The following is a 17,056-nucleotide window of genomic DNA, read 5'->3' on the forward strand; positions in this document are numbered from 1 at the left end:
AGATATAGCCCCCCCTTGGGTTGTGCCGTGGCGGAGATCTTTGTGGGCTATACTCGGCCTTGTCTCAGGATGGTAAGTTGGTGGTTGAAGATATCCCTCTAGTGGTGTGGGGGCTGTGCTTAGGCAAATGGTTGAGGTTATATCCTTCCTGTTTGGCCATGTCCGGGGGTATCATCGGATGAGGCCACAGTGTCTCCTGACCCCTCCTGTCTCAGCCTCCAGTATTTATGCTGCAGTAGTTTATGTGTCGGGGGGCTAGGGTCAGTTTGTTATATCTGGAGTACTTCTCCTGTCTTATCCGGTGTCCTGTGTGAATTTAAGTATACTCTCTCTAATTCTTTCTCTCTCTCTTTCTCTCTCTCGGAGGACCTGAGACCTAGGACCATGCCTCAGGACTACCTGGCATGATGACTCCTTGCTGTCCCCAGCCCACCTGGCCGTGCTGCTGCTCCAGTTTCAACTGTTCTGCCTCCGGCTATGGAACCCTGACCTGTTCACCGGACGTGCTACCTGTCCCAGACCTGCTGTTTTCAACTCTCTAGAGACAGCAGGAGCGGTAGAGATACTATTAATGATCGGCTATGAAAAGCCAACTGACATTTACTCCTGAGGTGCTGACTTGCTGCACCCTCGACAACTACTGTGATTATTATTATTTGACCATGCTGGTCATTTATGAACATTTGAACATCTTGGCCATGTTCTGTTATAATCTCCACCCGGCACAGCCAGAAGAGGACTGGCCACCCCTCATAGCCTGGTTCCTCTCTAGGTTTCTTCCTAGGTTTTGGCCTTTCTAGGGAGTTTTTCCTAGCCACCGTGCTTCTACACCTGCATTGCTTGCTGTTTGGGGTTTTAGGCTGGGTTTCTGTACAGCACTTTGAGATATCAGCTGATGTAAGAAGGGCTATATAAATACATTTGATTTGATATCAGGGCAGGTATCAGGTATTGAAATGAACTCACGTTGCTCTGGATATCCATCATGGTGCGAGCCAGGTGAACAGGCATAGCCTCAGGGAGAAGAGTGTAGTTGTGAAGGCTCTTCCTGTAGCCAGCAAAGGTCTGCGCTGCGGAGGCGTGCTTAGCATGCACAAGACTCATCATGTCAACTGGAGAGTGGAACTTCAGCTTTGACTTGTGGTAGTCTTTCTTGTAGTTCTGCTCACTCTGCATTTTAGCCACCTCCATGTAGTGCACCAGCAAGGGGTCGTCCTTAACATTGCGGAAGCCAACATGCTTGCCTCTTCCCTTCTCGTACGCCAGCTTATACTTGTACTGTACAGGAAATACAATGATGAATGTAAATACCATGAATAACATGTCATGATTATGGTCAATTATGACCAATAAACCCAAATACAGATTTCCAATTCTTCCACTTCCTTCCAATTCATACGTACATTGCTGGCAATATTAGTGCAGGCCCTGGCAGCGATGATGGGGATGGCATCTGCCTTCACCTGATGTCCTTTGAGAATGTCTTGACGGTGAGCATATGTGTAATAGTTCTGTGATGAGGAGAACGAGAAATAAACACATTACTTACAGTCATGAGCACATTTCAATTAATGCAAAATGGTCAATGAATATGTGTATATTAAGTGTATTTTAAAGCATTCAAAATTATATACACACTCAGTAGCCAGTTTATTAGGTACACCACCCAGTACACGAAAATGGTTCGCTCCTACAGACAGTGAGTCAGGTGGCCGTGGCTTGCTAGATAAAGCAGGCAGACAGGTATTCAGTTACTGTTTGATTGAACGTTAGAATGGGCAAAACGAGTGGCCTTCCGGGTGGCGCAGTGGTCTAGGGCACTGCATCGCAGTGCTAGCTGCGCCACCAGAGTCTCTGGGTTCGCGCCCAGGCTCTGTCGCAGCCGGCCGCGACCGGGAGGTCCGTGGGGCGACGCACAATTGGCCTAGCGTCGTCCGGGTTAGGGAGGGTTTGGCCGGTAGGGATATCCTTGTCTCATCGCGCTCCAGCGACGAGTGCGCGCTAACCGAGGGGGCCGGGTGCACGGTGTTTCCTCCGACACATTGGTGCGGCTGGCTTCCGGGTTGGGGTTACTGTCGAGTTTCAGGACAAGGTTTGTAGAATTGTAGAATTCCTACAGTATATTACCGTATTCTGTGGAGGTACAGCATTCTCAATCACTCACAGATGCAACAAATATAGGCTCTTACATGGCACGCTTTAAAATATGTTCATTAACAGAGACTCTTTCCCCGCCCACAACATTTCCCCAAATGCACCATAATTAATACTGTAAAACACATTTACAGTATTTGACTGTGCATTCTATGGTAATCTACTGTATTCAGTTTATACAGTAAGTTACTGATAAAAAAAAATAAATGGCTAACAGTTCTGTGATCATTCAACATATAACCAACTATATAGTAATACAGGCACATGGCATGGATAATTAATATATATGGGTATTGAATGTTTATAATAGCATAGTTGTATAATAGTATGGACAGTGATCAACATTTAACCAACCTTGCTGATGTTGACAGCATTGTATTTGGCTTGCATAAACTCTGGTGCATCTGCAGGGAGATTGTAAGTGTGCAGGAACTTCTCTCCACTGGCTTTATATTCTTGCTGCAAAAAAATAACATCATTACACCATATATTTCAATCAACAGTTTTGTTCAGATCAGTTCAATTCAATTCGGTGCAACACAAACAAGACATTTCAACAAAACATATTAAATAGACAAATTCAATTCAATGGACAACTAGATATCTGATTGGTGGCCTTTCTAGTAAGTAAGTACTACTCACAACATTCATGATCTTTTGGTTATGCTTGCACAGTTCCATATTCATGCCGTCCATCTTGCTGGTGAATTTAAAGTTTTCAGGGTGCTGCCTGTACTTGTGCTCATCCAGAACAGCCCCGGCCTGCTTGGCTAGCTCCACAGGAATGGAGCCGATGGGGATCCAGCCAGTTCCCTTCACAGAGTTCTCCCAATCCGCTTTGTAGTTCACCTGCATCCGGCAAGGGGAGGAAACCATGTGAGAAATGCTGCAAATTGCCACTACTGTAAAAACCAAAGATGCAGCATTACAACTTACAAGTTGAAGTACTTTTCAAATCAGGCTAGTAGAAAATGTGCCCAACTAGCCCAACTAGTCCACCAGGCAAGTGAAATGTTGTCTTTTCAAATACTGCATGGCACAGATTTGACTAGTAGTAGAATATCACCTGGGCTAGTAGAATATCACCTGGGCTAGTAGAATATCACCTGGGCTAGTAGAATGTCACCTGGGCTAGTAGAATATCACCTGGGGTAGTAGAATATCACCTGGGCTAGTAAAACGGTCACCGGGGCTAGTAGAATGGCACCTGGGCTAGTATATATATCACCTGGGCTAGTAGAATATCACCTGGGCTAGTAGAATATCACCTGGGCTAGTAAAAATGTCACCGGGGCTAGTAGAATATCACCTGGGCTAGTAGCATATCACCTGGGCTAGTAGAATATCACATGGGCTAGTAGAATATCACCTGGGCTAGTAAAAATGTCACTTGAGCTAGTAAAAATGTCACCGGGGCTAGTAGAATGCCACCGAGGATAGTAGAATGTCACCGGGGCTAGTAGAATGTCACCGGGGCTAGTAGAATGTCACCGGGGCTAGCAGAATGTCACCGGGGCTAGCAGAATGTCACCGGGGCTAGCAGAATGTCACCGGGGCTAGTAGAATGTAACCGGGGCTAGTAGAATGTAACCGGGGCTAGTAGAATATCACCTGTGCTAGTAAAAATGTCACTGGGGCTAGTAGAATGTGGGCTAGTAGAATGCCAACGAGGCTAGTAGAATGCCACCGAGGATAGTAGAATGTCACCGGGGCTAGCAGAATGGCACCGGGGCTAGCAGAATGGCACCGGGGCTAGCAGAATGGCACCGGGGCTAGCAGAATGGCACCGGAGCTAGTAGAATGTAACCGGGGCTAGTAGAATATCACCTGTGCTAGTAAAAATGTCACTGGGGCTAGTAGAATGTGGGCTAGTAGAATGCCAACGAGGCTAGTAGAATGTCACTGGGGCTAGTAGAATGTCACCAGGGCTAGGAGAATGTCACCGGGACTAGTAGAATGTCACAGAGCTAGCAGAAAGTCACCGTGGCTAGCAAAATGTCACCGTGGCTAGCAAAATGTCACCGGGGCTAGTAGAATGTCACCGGGGCTAGTAGAATGTAACCGGGGCTAGTAGAATGTAACCCGGGGCTAATAGAATGTAACCAGGGCTAGTAGAATGTAACCGGGGCTAGTAGAATGAAACCGGGGCTAGTAGAAAATCACAGTCTACTAGCCCTTCAGGCCAGTGCGGGAAATCCTTTTGTTCTTTCCCTGTGTAGGAGTCAAACTACTTACATCACTGGCATTGGTGTTCATGGTGCGAGCCAGCTCAAGATTCATGGACCCAGGCAGAAGACTGTAGTGGTGCTGGATCTTCCTGTAGCCAGCAAAGGTCTGCACTGTGGAGGCGTGCTTGGCATGTACAACACTCATCATGTCAACTGGAGAGTGGAACTTCAGCTTTGACTTGTGGTAGTCCTTCTTGTAGTTCTTGTCACTCTGCAACCTGGCCACATCCATGTAGTGCACCAGCAAGGGGTCATCCTGAAGATTGCGGCAGCCGATTTGTTTGCCCTTTCCCTTCACATAGTCTTTCTTGTACTGGATCTGAAAGGAAGAAGTAAAATAATAATCAGATGTGACACTATTCAACGTAGCCTACATGTGGACTACATACTGTATAGCCCCCACCCAGTACCCTGCCCTGAATTTAATAGAGGCTGCTGCCCTATGTACATAGTAATGGAACACTGGCCACTTTAATAATGGAACGCTGGGCACAGTTTAAATAATATTTACATACTGTTTTACCCAATTCATATGTACAGTATATAATTTCTTGAAATGTTCCAGTTTGACTGACCATGTCTTAAAGTATTGATGGACTGTCGTTTCTCTTTGTTTATTTGAGCTTGTCTTGCCATAATATGAACTTGGTATTTTACCAAATAGGGCTATCTTCTGTATATACCACCCCTACTGTACCTTGTCACAAAATAAGTGATTGTCCCAAATGCATTAAGAAGGAAAGAAATTCCACAAATTAACTTTGAACAAGGCACACCTGTTAATTTAAATTCCAGGTGACTACCTCATGAAGCTGGTTGAGAGAATGCCAAGAGTGTGCAAAGCTGTCATCAAGGCAAAGGATGGCTACTTTGAAGAATCTCAAATATAAAATATATTTTGATTTGTTTAACACTTTTTGGTTACCACATGATTACATATGTGTTATTTCATAGTTCTACAATGTCGAAAATAGTAAAATAAAGAAAAACCCTTGAATGAGTAGGTGTGTCCAAACTGTTGACTAGTACTGTATATATACAGTGGGGCAAAAAAGTATTTAGTCAGCCACCAATTGTGCAAGTTCTCCCACTTAAAAAGATGAGAGAGGCCTGTAATTTTCATCATAGGTACACTTCAACTATGACAGACAAAATGAGAAAAAAAAATCCAGAAAATCACATTGTAGGATTTTTAATTAATTAATTTGCAAATTATAGTGGAAAATAAGTATTTGGTCAATAACAAAAGTTTATCTCAATACTTTGTTATATACCCTTTGTTGGCAATGACAGAGGTCAAACGTTTTCTGTAAGTCTTCACAAGGTTTTCACACACTGTTGCTGGTATTTTGGCCCATTCCTCCATGCAGATCTCCTCTAGAGCAGTGATGTTTTGGGGCTGTTGCTGGGCAACACGGACTTTCAACTCCCTCCAAAGATTTTCTATGGGGTTGAGATCTGGAGACTGGCTAGGCCACTCCAGGACCTTGAAATGCTTCTTACGAAGCCACTCCTTCGTTGCCCAGGCAGTGTGTTTGGGATCATTGTCATGCTGAAAGACCTAGCCACGTTTCATCTTCAATGCCCTTGCTGATAGGAGGTTTTCACTCAAAATCTCACGATACATGGCCCCATTCATTCTGTCCTTTACACGGATCAGTCGTCCTGGTCCCTTTGCAGAAAAACAGCCCCAAAGCATGATGTTTCCACCCCCATGCTTCACAGTAGGTATGGTGTTCTTTGGATGCAACTCAGCATTCTTTGTCCTCCAAACACGACGAGTTGAGTTTTTACCAAAAAGTTCTATTTTGGTTTCATCTGACCATATGACATTCTCCCAATCTTCTTCTGGATCATCCAAATGCTCTCTAGCAAACTTCAGACGGGCCTGGACATGTACTGGTTTAAGCAGGGGGACACGTCTGGCACTGCAGGATTTGAGTCCCTGGCGGCGTAGTGTGTTACTGATGGTAGGCTTTGTTACTTTGGTCCCAGCTCTCTGCAGGTCATTCACTAGGTCCCCCCGTGTGGTTCTGGGATTTTGCTCACCGTTCTTGTGATCATTTTGACCCCACGGGGTGAGATCTTGCGTGTAGCCCCAGATCGAGGGAGATTATCAGTGGTCTTGTATGTCTTCCATTTCCTAATAATTGCTCCCACAGTTGATTTCTTCAAACCAAGCTGCTTACCTATTGCAGATTCAGTCTTCCCAGCCTGGTGCAGGTCTACAATTTTGTTTCTGGTGTCCTTTGACAGCTCTTTGGTCTTGGCCATAGTGGAGTTTGGAGTGTGACTGTTTGAGGTTGTGGACAGGTGTCTTTTATACTGATAACAAGTTCAAACAGGTGCCATTAATACAGGTAACGAGTGGAGGACAGAGGAGCCTCTTAAAGAAGAAATTACAGGTCTGTGAGAGACAGAAATCTTGCTTGTTTGTAGGTGACCAAATACTTATTTTCCACCATAATTTGCAAATAAATTCATTAAAAATCCTACAATGTGATTTTCTGGATTTTTTTCCCTCATTTTGTCTGTCATATTTGAAGTGTACCTATGATGAAAATTACAGGCCTCTCTCATCTTTTTAAGTGGGAGAACTTGCACAATTGGTGGCAGACTAAATACTTTTTTGCCCCACTGTATATATATATATATTTATACTCTGGACTCCGACATTGCTCGTCCTAATATTTCTATATTTCTTAATTCCATTCTTTTACTTTTAAAATGTGTGTGTATTGTTGTGTATTGTTAGATATTACTTGCACTGTTGGAGCTAGGAACACAAACATTTCGCTACACAAACACATCTGCTAAATATGTGTATGCGACCAAACAAATTCAATTTGATTTGATGTTGTCCTGGCAATTTATTGTGTACTTACATCACTGGCAATATGTCTGCCGTGCTTAGCATGGATGACAGAGATAGCATCTGGCCTCATGTCGTAGCCCTTTGCAATGGTTTTCTCCCAGCTCTGCTTGTAGTAGTTCTGAAATAAACCAATACGGTAAATGAATACACTATTTCCATGAGACACTAATATAATACAGTAAATGCATGTAGCGTACACCCAAAAAGGCACAGCAGTATTAAGAGGAAAGATGTCTAAACACTGTAGAGTAGTGGGCAGGTGACGATAATGCGATAATACGTTTGATAATTCATTAAATTAAATATGAATATAAGGCACAAGTTATCAGTGTTGGTCAACAGTACCTTGCTGATGTTGTAGGCGTTGCATTTGGCCTGAAGGAACTGGGGGTCATTATGGGGCAGAGAGTACTTCTGATGGATCTCCTCAAGACCCTTCTTGTAGTGAAGCTGCAGGGGAAGAAGAATACTAATTAAAATGAGTAGCTACACAAACACATATTTCTAGATATAAAATAGGTGTTCCATCCACAGAAATTAATTACTGATATAAAAAAAGTTTGCGATTTGTACTAAGCTGAATACAGTACGTAACCTTCATGAATTAGCCAGTTTCCTCGACACAGAAGCTCAGTTGAAATAGCTTTTTCATCCGGCACTGAGATTAATCTGTGTTCGGGAATGAAGACAGATCACAATGTCCATACTATCATGCAATAAAACTCACATCACTCCTCATAATCTGGTTGACCTGGGCCTGCATCATGACGGGGTGATCAGCGATGGAGGTGAAGGGGACAGTGTCTGGGTGCTGACGGTACTTTCTCTGAAGTGGAGGATCAAGGGTACAAATATTATGTCAAAGCAGATGAAACCAATTTTGATGTGTTTTTAAACTGTCAAGGCGAGAAAAGACTTTACACAATTAAAAATATATTACAACTAATGCTGTTTTTATTGTGAGAGCTCTGGTGAGTACGGCTTCCTGTGTATTTACTGCATTATGGCAAATAGACCGCTAAATTAAACTAGATCATGTAGTGGTAGCTACCTCATTGAGGATATCTCCAGCTTTCTTGGCCTTCTCCACTTCCATGGAGCCGAAGGCGACCCAACCAGAGCCCTTGGTGGAGTTGTTGTAGTCTGAACGGTATTCATTCTGTAGTGAAGGAAGGAGTCATAAAGTAGTGTGAGAATAACTTTCATTATACTTACACTGTGTATAATGCTGCAATGCTATTATAACCTTTTCCCCAGATGTTTACTAGGATGAAACCAAACCAATCAATTAATGAACACATTAATAAACAAATCAATTAATCTATTAGATCAATCAATCAATCAATTTGATCAATCCATCAGATCAATCTTACGTCACTCTGGATGATGTTGGCCTTCTTGGCCAGGTCCAGCGACATGGCGTCATGAGGCAGGAGGTAGCGGTTGTGGATGGTTCTGTAGCCGGCCATGCTGGCGATACCCTGGGACTTCTTGGCCAGGGTGTTAGACATCATGTCCAGCGTGGTGATGTACTTGGTTTTTGTCTTCTCATAGTTCTTTTTGTACTCGCGCTGTGGAGAGAGTTTGAGAGAATTAGAAGGTGAGGCACGACATTCTCTCCATGACAAAGAAGTGTTTACTTATAATGTTGAGACGAGTCACAGTGAACCCTAATAGCCCTTTCACACTGACAGACACAGTCCTCATCTTTCTGTTTTATACCAAAACTCAGTGGAATTTACTTTATTAGGTTAATTTGACAGGGACAATGTACATTAACTAACATTTTTGTAAATGTGCCAGATTATGATAGACGGCTAATTTGTAGTCTAATCTGTAGTCCCTGGGAAGGAAAATTATTTACATCACTCTGGATTTTGGCCACGTGCATGGAGTGCATAATCTTGGGGTCGTCATGGATGCTGAGGGCTCCCACCATCTTTCCCTTGTTCTTCTCAAATTCCTTCTTGTATTTGACCTGAGGGCAAAGAGCAAAGATCATGTCAAGGCCTTTACTACACAGGATACAAAAGGAAACAGTCAGCATTGATCAGTATGAACAATAACATTACATGTATGTGTAGATGTTCATTTCAGGGCATGCCTACTCACATCACTCGCTATGTTTGTGTGGGCACGGGCTGCAAGGATCGAGATAGCATCACCCTTGACCTCGAACTGCTTGGCTTTCACTTTCTCCCAATCATACCTATAACAACTCTGCACAGAGGGAATAAATACATTTAGGATATTAGTATCATACAATTAAAGATCAGGAGGGTTTATCCAATGAGGGTCAACAATAACCGAATACAATGACTGTGAAATTATGTCAATACAAGCACATCATTTTCAAATAATCTTATAACAAATTCAATGAACTCTATTCAAACTATAACTGTATTTTTTTTAAACATTATCTACAGTATCATCAACAGAACATTATCTGCAGTATCATCAACAGAACATTATCACAAACAGAACATTTTATACATAATCACCAACAGAACATGACCTACATTATCATCAACAGAATTGCACTTACATCACTAAGGTTATATGCATTGGCTCTGGACTGGATGAAGAAGGGGTAGTCTGGGGGCAGGGCACACTTAAACTTATCCAACTCATATGCTGCGTGATAGTTGAGCTGGGAAACAGAGGAAGAACCACATGAATACACATGAAAATACAGTATAGTCAGGTAAAATGTACTGTTGGCAGTGCATAGAGCTGAGTAGAGCTATAGTGACTCCTTGTGGACAAGAGGAGTACTACCGGGGTTGTTTCACACCACTAGAGGGAGGTGCTGCCTGTCTGTGAGGAGTAGGAGGCCAAGAGTTGTCTCAACTGTCAGCCCCCCCTCCTCTCATGAGACTAGGGGTTATTTTCATCAGACTGAACGCATGTTGCTATTAATACTACAAAGAGAGAGATAGGGCTCTCTGGTTTCCATGGCGTTTGCAGGAAGACAGCTGGGTTATGTGGGGCTCCCGAGTGGCGCAGTGGCACTGCATCTCATTTTTTATTTATTTTTTATTTCACCTTTATTTCACTAGGCAAGTCAGTTAAGAACAAATTATTATTTACAATGACGGCCTACACCGGCCAAACTCGAACGACGCAACCGGCCCAATCACGGCCGGTTGTGATACAGCCTGGATTCGAAACAGGGTGTCTGTAGTGACGCCTCTAGCATTGCCAAGTCGCAGTTGTAAATGAGAACTTGTTCTCAACTGGCCTACCTGATTAAATAAAGGTTAAATAAACAAAATAGAAAAATGTGCTGTGTAGATGAATGAGCACATTTTCAGGCAACAGCTATCAAGAACCTTTAGTGTCATGGCAACGGCTCAACCGACATCTCTTTTCTAGCATTTGTTCATAAACTCCAACAAAATGATGTCACATATTTTTAACAGGTTGTCCCACTGAGGTCAAAATACCTATTTTCTAAGCTAGACAGACAGATGTAATTGTAATTCTATAGCGTAACTAGTTAATATTGAACTTAATAATCGTATAAGGTCTGTCGTAAAAGTTGAATACATACATCACTCAGCTGTTTAGCGTTGATGGCGGCTTGCACTTGAACAGGCGAGTCTGTCACTTGCGTAAACTTCACCGTACCCGGATGTTGCCGGTACACTTTCTGCAAAATGAAACACACATGAAAGATGTAATTTATAAACTGGATGGTTCGAGCCCTGAATGCTTATTTACTGACAGCCATGGTATATCAGACCGTATACCACAGGTATGAGAAAACAGTTATTTTTACTGCTCTAATTATGTTGGTAAGCAGTTTATAATAGCAATTATGCACCTCGGGGGTTTGTGGTATATGACCAATATACCACGGCTAAGGGCTGTATCCAGGCACTCCGCGTTGTGTCGTGCTTAATAACTGCCCTTAGCCTTGGTATATTGGCCATATACCAAACCCCCTCGTGCCTTATTGCTTAAATATATCATATCAATACCAAGAATAAAAAGAAGACAATGTTAACCAAAATCAAAGAATTCTGTCAATCTAATGTTCCATGGAAAAGTCTTGTCCATGCTCATCATACTGCAACTGACTGGTTCTAATTTCCACCCTTTCCTCAAGAAGCGAACTTACATCTTTACACTGGGCAACTTTCTTATGAGCTTCATATTCTGGCGACATGGTTTGAGGATAGAAACATCTTGTCTTGATGTCCTCATAATCAGCTTTGTAGTTTTGCTGAAAAGACAAAAGAAAAGAATGTTACTTTCTAATCATTCAGAGTGAACTGACCTGTCGTGTGCATCCCAAATGACACCCTATTCCCTTAATAGAGGAGAAAACAAGACAAAACCAATGTTTTACTCTTAACCATGTAATAGAGGAGAAAACAAGACAAAACCACCACTTACTTCACTCTTGATCTCCTCCATTTTCTTGCAGTGTTGCATGTAGATATCCTCATAGCTGCCAATATAGTGGCCCTTCACCTCGTTCTCATACTTGTCTTTATAATGTGCCTGTGAGGGGGGACCGAAGAAGTAAACATGAATACATGTAAGATCCATTTGCCTCTTACATATAGTTGAAGTCGGAAGTTTACATACACCTTAGCCAAATACATTTAAACTCAGTTTTTCACAATTCCTGACATTTATTCTTAGTAAACATTCCCTGTCTTAGGTCAGTTAGGATCACCACTTTATTTTAAGAATGTGAAATGTCAGAATAATAGTAGAGAGAATTATTTATTTCAGCTTTTATTTCTTTCATCACATTCCCAGTGGGTCAGAAGTTTACATACACTCAATTAGTATTTGGTAGCATTGCCTTTAAAATTGTTTAACTTGGGTCAAACGCTTCGGGTAGCCTTCCACAAGCTTCCCACAATAAATTGGGTGAATTTTGGACCATTCCTCCTGACAGAGCTGGTGTAACTGAGTCAGGTTTGTAGGCCTCCTTGCTCGCACACGCTTTTTCAGTTCTGCCCACACATTTTCTATAGGATTGAGGTCAGGGCTTTGTGACAGCCACTCCAATACCTTGACCCTGTTGTCCTTAAGCCATTTTGCCACAACTTTGGAAGTATGCTTGGGGTCATTGTCCATTTGGAAGACCCATTTGTGACCAAGCTTTAACTTCCTGACTGATGTCTTGAGATGTTGCTTCAATATATCCACATAATGTTCCATCCTCATGATGCCATCTATTTTGTGAAGTGCACCAGTCCCTCCTGCAGCAAAGCACCCCCACAACATGATGCTGCCACCCCCGTGCTTCACGGTTGGGATGGTGTTCTTCGGCTTACAAGCATCCCCCTTTTTCCTCCAAACATAACGATGGTCATTATGACCAAATAGTTCTATTTTTGTTTCATCAGACCAGAGGACATTTCTCCAAAAAGTACTATCTTTGTCCCCATGTGCAGTTGCAAACCGTTGTCTGGCTTTCTTTATGGCGGTTTTGGAGCAGTGGCTTCTTCCTTGCTGAGCGGCCTTTCAGGTTATGTCGATATAGGACTCGTTTTACTGTGGATATAGATACTTTTGTACCTGTTTCCTCCAGCATCTTCACAAGGTCCTTTGCTGTTGTTCTGGGATTGATTTGCACTTTTCGCACCAAAGTACGTTCATCTCAAGGAGACAGAACGCGTTTCCTTCCTGAGCGGTATGACGGCTGCATGGTCCCATGGTGTTTATACTTGCGTACTATTGTTTGTACAGATGAAGGTGGTACCTTCAGGTGTTTGTAAATTGCTCCCAAGGATGAACCAGACTTGTGGAGGTCTACGATTTTGGCTGATTTTCCTGTGATGTCAAGCAGAGGCACTGAGTTTGAAGGTAGGCCTTGAAATACATCCACAGGTACACATCCAATTGACTCAAATTATGTCAATTAGCCTATCAGAAGCTTCTAAAGCCATGACATCATTTTCTGGAATTTTCCAAGCTGTTTAAAGGCATGGTCAATTTAGTGTATGTAAACTTCTGACCCACTGGAATTGTGATACAGTGAATTATAAGTGAAATAATCTGTCTGTAAACAATTGTTGGAAAAATTTATTGTGTCATGCACAAAGTAGATGTCCTAACCAACTTGCCGAAACTATAGTTTGTTAACAAGAAATTTGTGGAGTGGTTGAAACACGAGTTTTAATGACTCCAACCTAAGTGTATAAAAACTTCCGACTTCAACTGTACAATGAATAAAGGAAATCCACTTTGAATAATCAGTTAAGCTTGTTGCTGCCATTCTTACTGTACAATGATTTGTTGAACAATTAAAACATAAAAAACATTATCAACAACATCAGTGAAGGGAATACTCACGTCACTAAACTGTTGTACAACAGAGTCCATCTTGAACTTGGGGGTGTCACAGTAGTTGATACTTGACCCCCTTGATTTCTCATAGCTGGCCTTGTAGACTTTCTGCAAAGGTAGTGATCAGAGGAGAAATGTTGAACAGAAAATAATGACAACAAAACTAGAGTTATATATCTCAAATACAAATCAAAGTTATTTGGCTTTCAATTGATGAACTTCAAAAGGATCTTATATCCAAATATAAGGTTCTGTGAATAGCTACAGTAATTCTTAACACAAATTGACAGTGAGTGACTAGTAACTAAGTAGACTCATTAAAGTAGTGCTTGGGGTCATGTTACACCTCCAGTCGGTTAACTATAGTATACAGGCATCCTGGTTGTCAGAATTATCCCCAGTAATATGATGATTAAGTTAAAAGGGGTTCCCCATTACACACCGTTACCACTTAACTAGTGGGAATCTGCTGTTAAAACCGTTACCCTGTCTAACAAACTGCCAACTGTCTAGCTAAAAGTGTACTAATAAACACTATACAAGCTAATTTGAAACACGAGTAGCGACTGTTGAGAATGGAGATGAAAGATAACTGTTGTAATCAGCTAGAACATGGGATGGGATACTGAATGGTTTTCTGTAACTAATGATTGCCTCTCATAGAAGAAATGGGATTGTTTAACTTCCTGTAACTTCTGTCTATTTGAGTATGACACCTGTTTGGACCAATGGTTCATTCTCCCAGACTTAGACACTTACGTCACTCAAGATGGTGCCAGCGTATCTCAGCTGCCTGAGCAGAGGGTTGTCTGTGGCTGGGAGAACGTTGTAGTCAGCTACCGATTTGCTGTTCTCGTAATCCTTCTTGTATTTGATCTGAGGAGAGAAAAATGGGCACAAGTCAATACATGATGTGTTTATTTTACTGTGATACAGTGACTCACGGAAAGGTTAATACGATTACTCATCACATAGCAGATTTTGGATTGACATGTCAGTCTGCGTTGGTATGTGAATGAAGCCGCGGTGTGAAGAGCGTTTACATTTGATTGATAAGTGCTAAGAGACAATGACTTCTTCACGAAAGCTACAGTTTTGTTACTAGCTACGGCATAGCCTAAATGTCTTTAAACTACTGTCTGACAAGACAACTATTTGAAATGTATCTGAGTACGGAACATGTGTGGACACATCCTGATGTCTGCGTGACAAAAGAGTCATGGTTTTGACTGACGCTCTGATCAGACAAGGTCACAGGTCAACCCAGTGTGTCTCTCTGCCTGCTGCCGCATCAGATGGATCTATACAAATACACTCACTTACCCTGCTTCCTTTCTCTGAGAGAAGCAGTAGGTGGCTGTTTGGTTGGTTGATTAGCTAGTTGGTTTGATGTGTGTGTGTGTGTGTGTGTGTGTGTGTGTGTGCGTGCGTGTGTTTTGTGTGTGTGTGTCGTGTGTGTGTTCTCCTTTATGTCCCTCTGAGGGCTTATAGACTCACCGAGCTAGCAGCGTGACCAGCCTTCTTGTGCTGTTTGTATTCTGGCGTCTCGGTTTGCATAAAATTGATTTGGTCTTTTATGTCCTCATACGCAGCCGTGTACATTTTCTGAAATGAAAAAAGACAAATGGATTAAATATAGATATTAAATGTGTTATGATTTGATGAACACAATGTTATGTCACTATGCCAATAACTATTCATATGCTACACGATAGTGGGCTCTTACATTGCTAAGGTTGTCCATAGCTACCCTGGCAATAGCCACCTCAATGTAGGGCGTCTCACACCAGTGGCCCTTGACGTTCTTGTTGTAGTCCTCATGGTACTTGAGCTGCAAGATAAAAGCAAGGAAAAGTCAGACATTGGGGTAATTTAGAATAAGAAGAACTGAAGCTTTGCCTCAATAATTACAGTAAGAAGAACTAAAGCTTTGCCTCAATAACTACAGTAAGAAGACCTAAAGCTTTGCCTCAATAACTACAGTAAGAAGACCTAAAGCTTTGCCTCAATAATTACAGTAAGAAGAACTAAAGCTTTGCCTCAATAACTACAGTAAGAAGAACTAAAGCTTTGCCTCAATAACTACAGAAAGAAGAACTAAAGCTTTGCCTCAATAACTACAGTAAGAAGACCTAAAGCTTTGCCTCAATAACTACAGTAAGAAGAACTAAAGCTTTGCCTCAATAATTACAGTAAGAAGAACTAAAGCTTTGCCTCAATAACTACAGTAAGAACTAAAACTTTGCCTCAATAACTACAGTAAGAAGAACTAAAGCTTTGCCTCAATAACTACAGTAAGAAGACCTAAAGCTTTGCCTCAATAATTACAGTAAGAAGAACTAAAGCTTTGCCTCAATAACTACAGTAAGAAGAACTAAAGCTTTGCCTCAATAACTCCATAAGAAGAACTGAAGCTTTGCCTCAATAACTACAGTAAGAACTAAAGCTTTGCCTCAATAACTACAGAAAGAAGAACTAAAGCTTTGCCTCAATAACTACAGTAAGAAGAACTAAAGCTTTGCCTCAATAACTACAGTAAGAAGAAATAAAGCTTTGCCTCAATAACTCCATAAGAAGAACTGAAGCTTTGCCTCAATAACTACAGTAAGAACTAAAGCTTTGCCTCAATAACTACAGAAAGAAGAACTAAAGCTTTGCCTCAATAACTACAGTAAGAAGAACTAAAGCTTTGCCTCAATAATTACAGTAAGAAGAACTAAAGCTTTGCCTCAATAACTACAGTAAGAAGAACTAAAGCTTTGCCTCAATAACTACAGTAAGAAGAACTAAAGCTTTGCCTCAATAACTACAGTAAGAAAACCTAAAGCTTTGCCTCAATAATTACAGTAAGAAGAACTAAAGCTTTGCCTCAATAATTAAAGTAAGAAGAACTAAAGCTTTGCCTCAATAATTAAAGTAAGAAGAACTAAAGCTTTGCCTCAATAACTACAGTAAGAAGACCTAAAGCTTTGCCTCAATAACTACAGTAAGAGGAACTAAAGCTTTGCCTCAATAACTACAGTAAGAACTAAAGCTTTGCCTCAATAACTACAGTAAGAAGAACTAAAGCTTTGCCTCAATAACTACAGTAAGAAGAACTAAAGCTTTGCCTCAATAACTACAGTAAGAAGAACTAAAGCTTTGCCTCAATAACTACAGTAAGAAGAACTAAAGCTTTGCCTCAATAACTATAGCACTAAGATGGTATGAAACAATCAAGAAAGACAACAAATATTATCAGTCAAAATGTTCCTTAAAAAATAATTCTAAACAAAATTATGCGTTGCTCCCTTTCTGTGTCCAGAACAGGGCTGCTGCCCTCCAGTAATATCATGGAGAGGGTTGCAGTTATCCCTTTCTTTTTTTTCTCTTTTTTAATTTTATCCCCTTTTCTCCCCAATTTTCGTGGTATCCAATCGCTAGTAATTACTATCTTGTCTCATCGCTACAACTCCCGTACGGGCTCGGGAGAGACGAAGGTCGAAAG

The 17,056-nt window shown here is 41.6% G+C and overlaps 1 protein-coding gene across 1 annotated transcript in view; it reads right to left on the minus strand.

Annotated features, from left to right (window-relative positions):
- LOC120063948 (nebulin-like) overlaps positions 1-17,056 on the minus strand; it is a 93,435-nt gene that overhangs the window by 67,564 nt on the left and 8,815 nt on the right. The window contains 20 exon segments of the mRNA XM_039014257.1: positions 967-1,278; positions 1,404-1,511; positions 2,509-2,613; positions 2,797-3,003; positions 4,390-4,701; positions 7,268-7,375; positions 7,603-7,707; positions 7,985-8,083; positions 8,309-8,416; positions 8,631-8,828; positions 9,122-9,235; positions 9,370-9,477; positions 9,803-9,907; positions 10,811-10,909; positions 11,381-11,485; positions 11,659-11,766; positions 13,576-13,677; positions 14,329-14,445; positions 15,067-15,174; positions 15,296-15,400. Coding sequence (XP_038870185.1) covers positions 967-1,278; positions 1,404-1,511; positions 2,509-2,613; positions 2,797-3,003; positions 4,390-4,701; positions 7,268-7,375; positions 7,603-7,707; positions 7,985-8,083; positions 8,309-8,416; positions 8,631-8,828; positions 9,122-9,235; positions 9,370-9,477; positions 9,803-9,907; positions 10,811-10,909; positions 11,381-11,485; positions 11,659-11,766; positions 13,576-13,677; positions 14,329-14,445; positions 15,067-15,174; positions 15,296-15,400 — 2,733 coding nt within the window.

This window comes from Salvelinus namaycush, chromosome 19 (assembly GCF_016432855.1).
Source record: "Salvelinus namaycush isolate Seneca chromosome 19, SaNama_1.0, whole genome shotgun sequence".
Taxonomy (NCBI): Eukaryota; Metazoa; Chordata; class Actinopteri; order Salmoniformes; family Salmonidae; genus Salvelinus; species Salvelinus namaycush.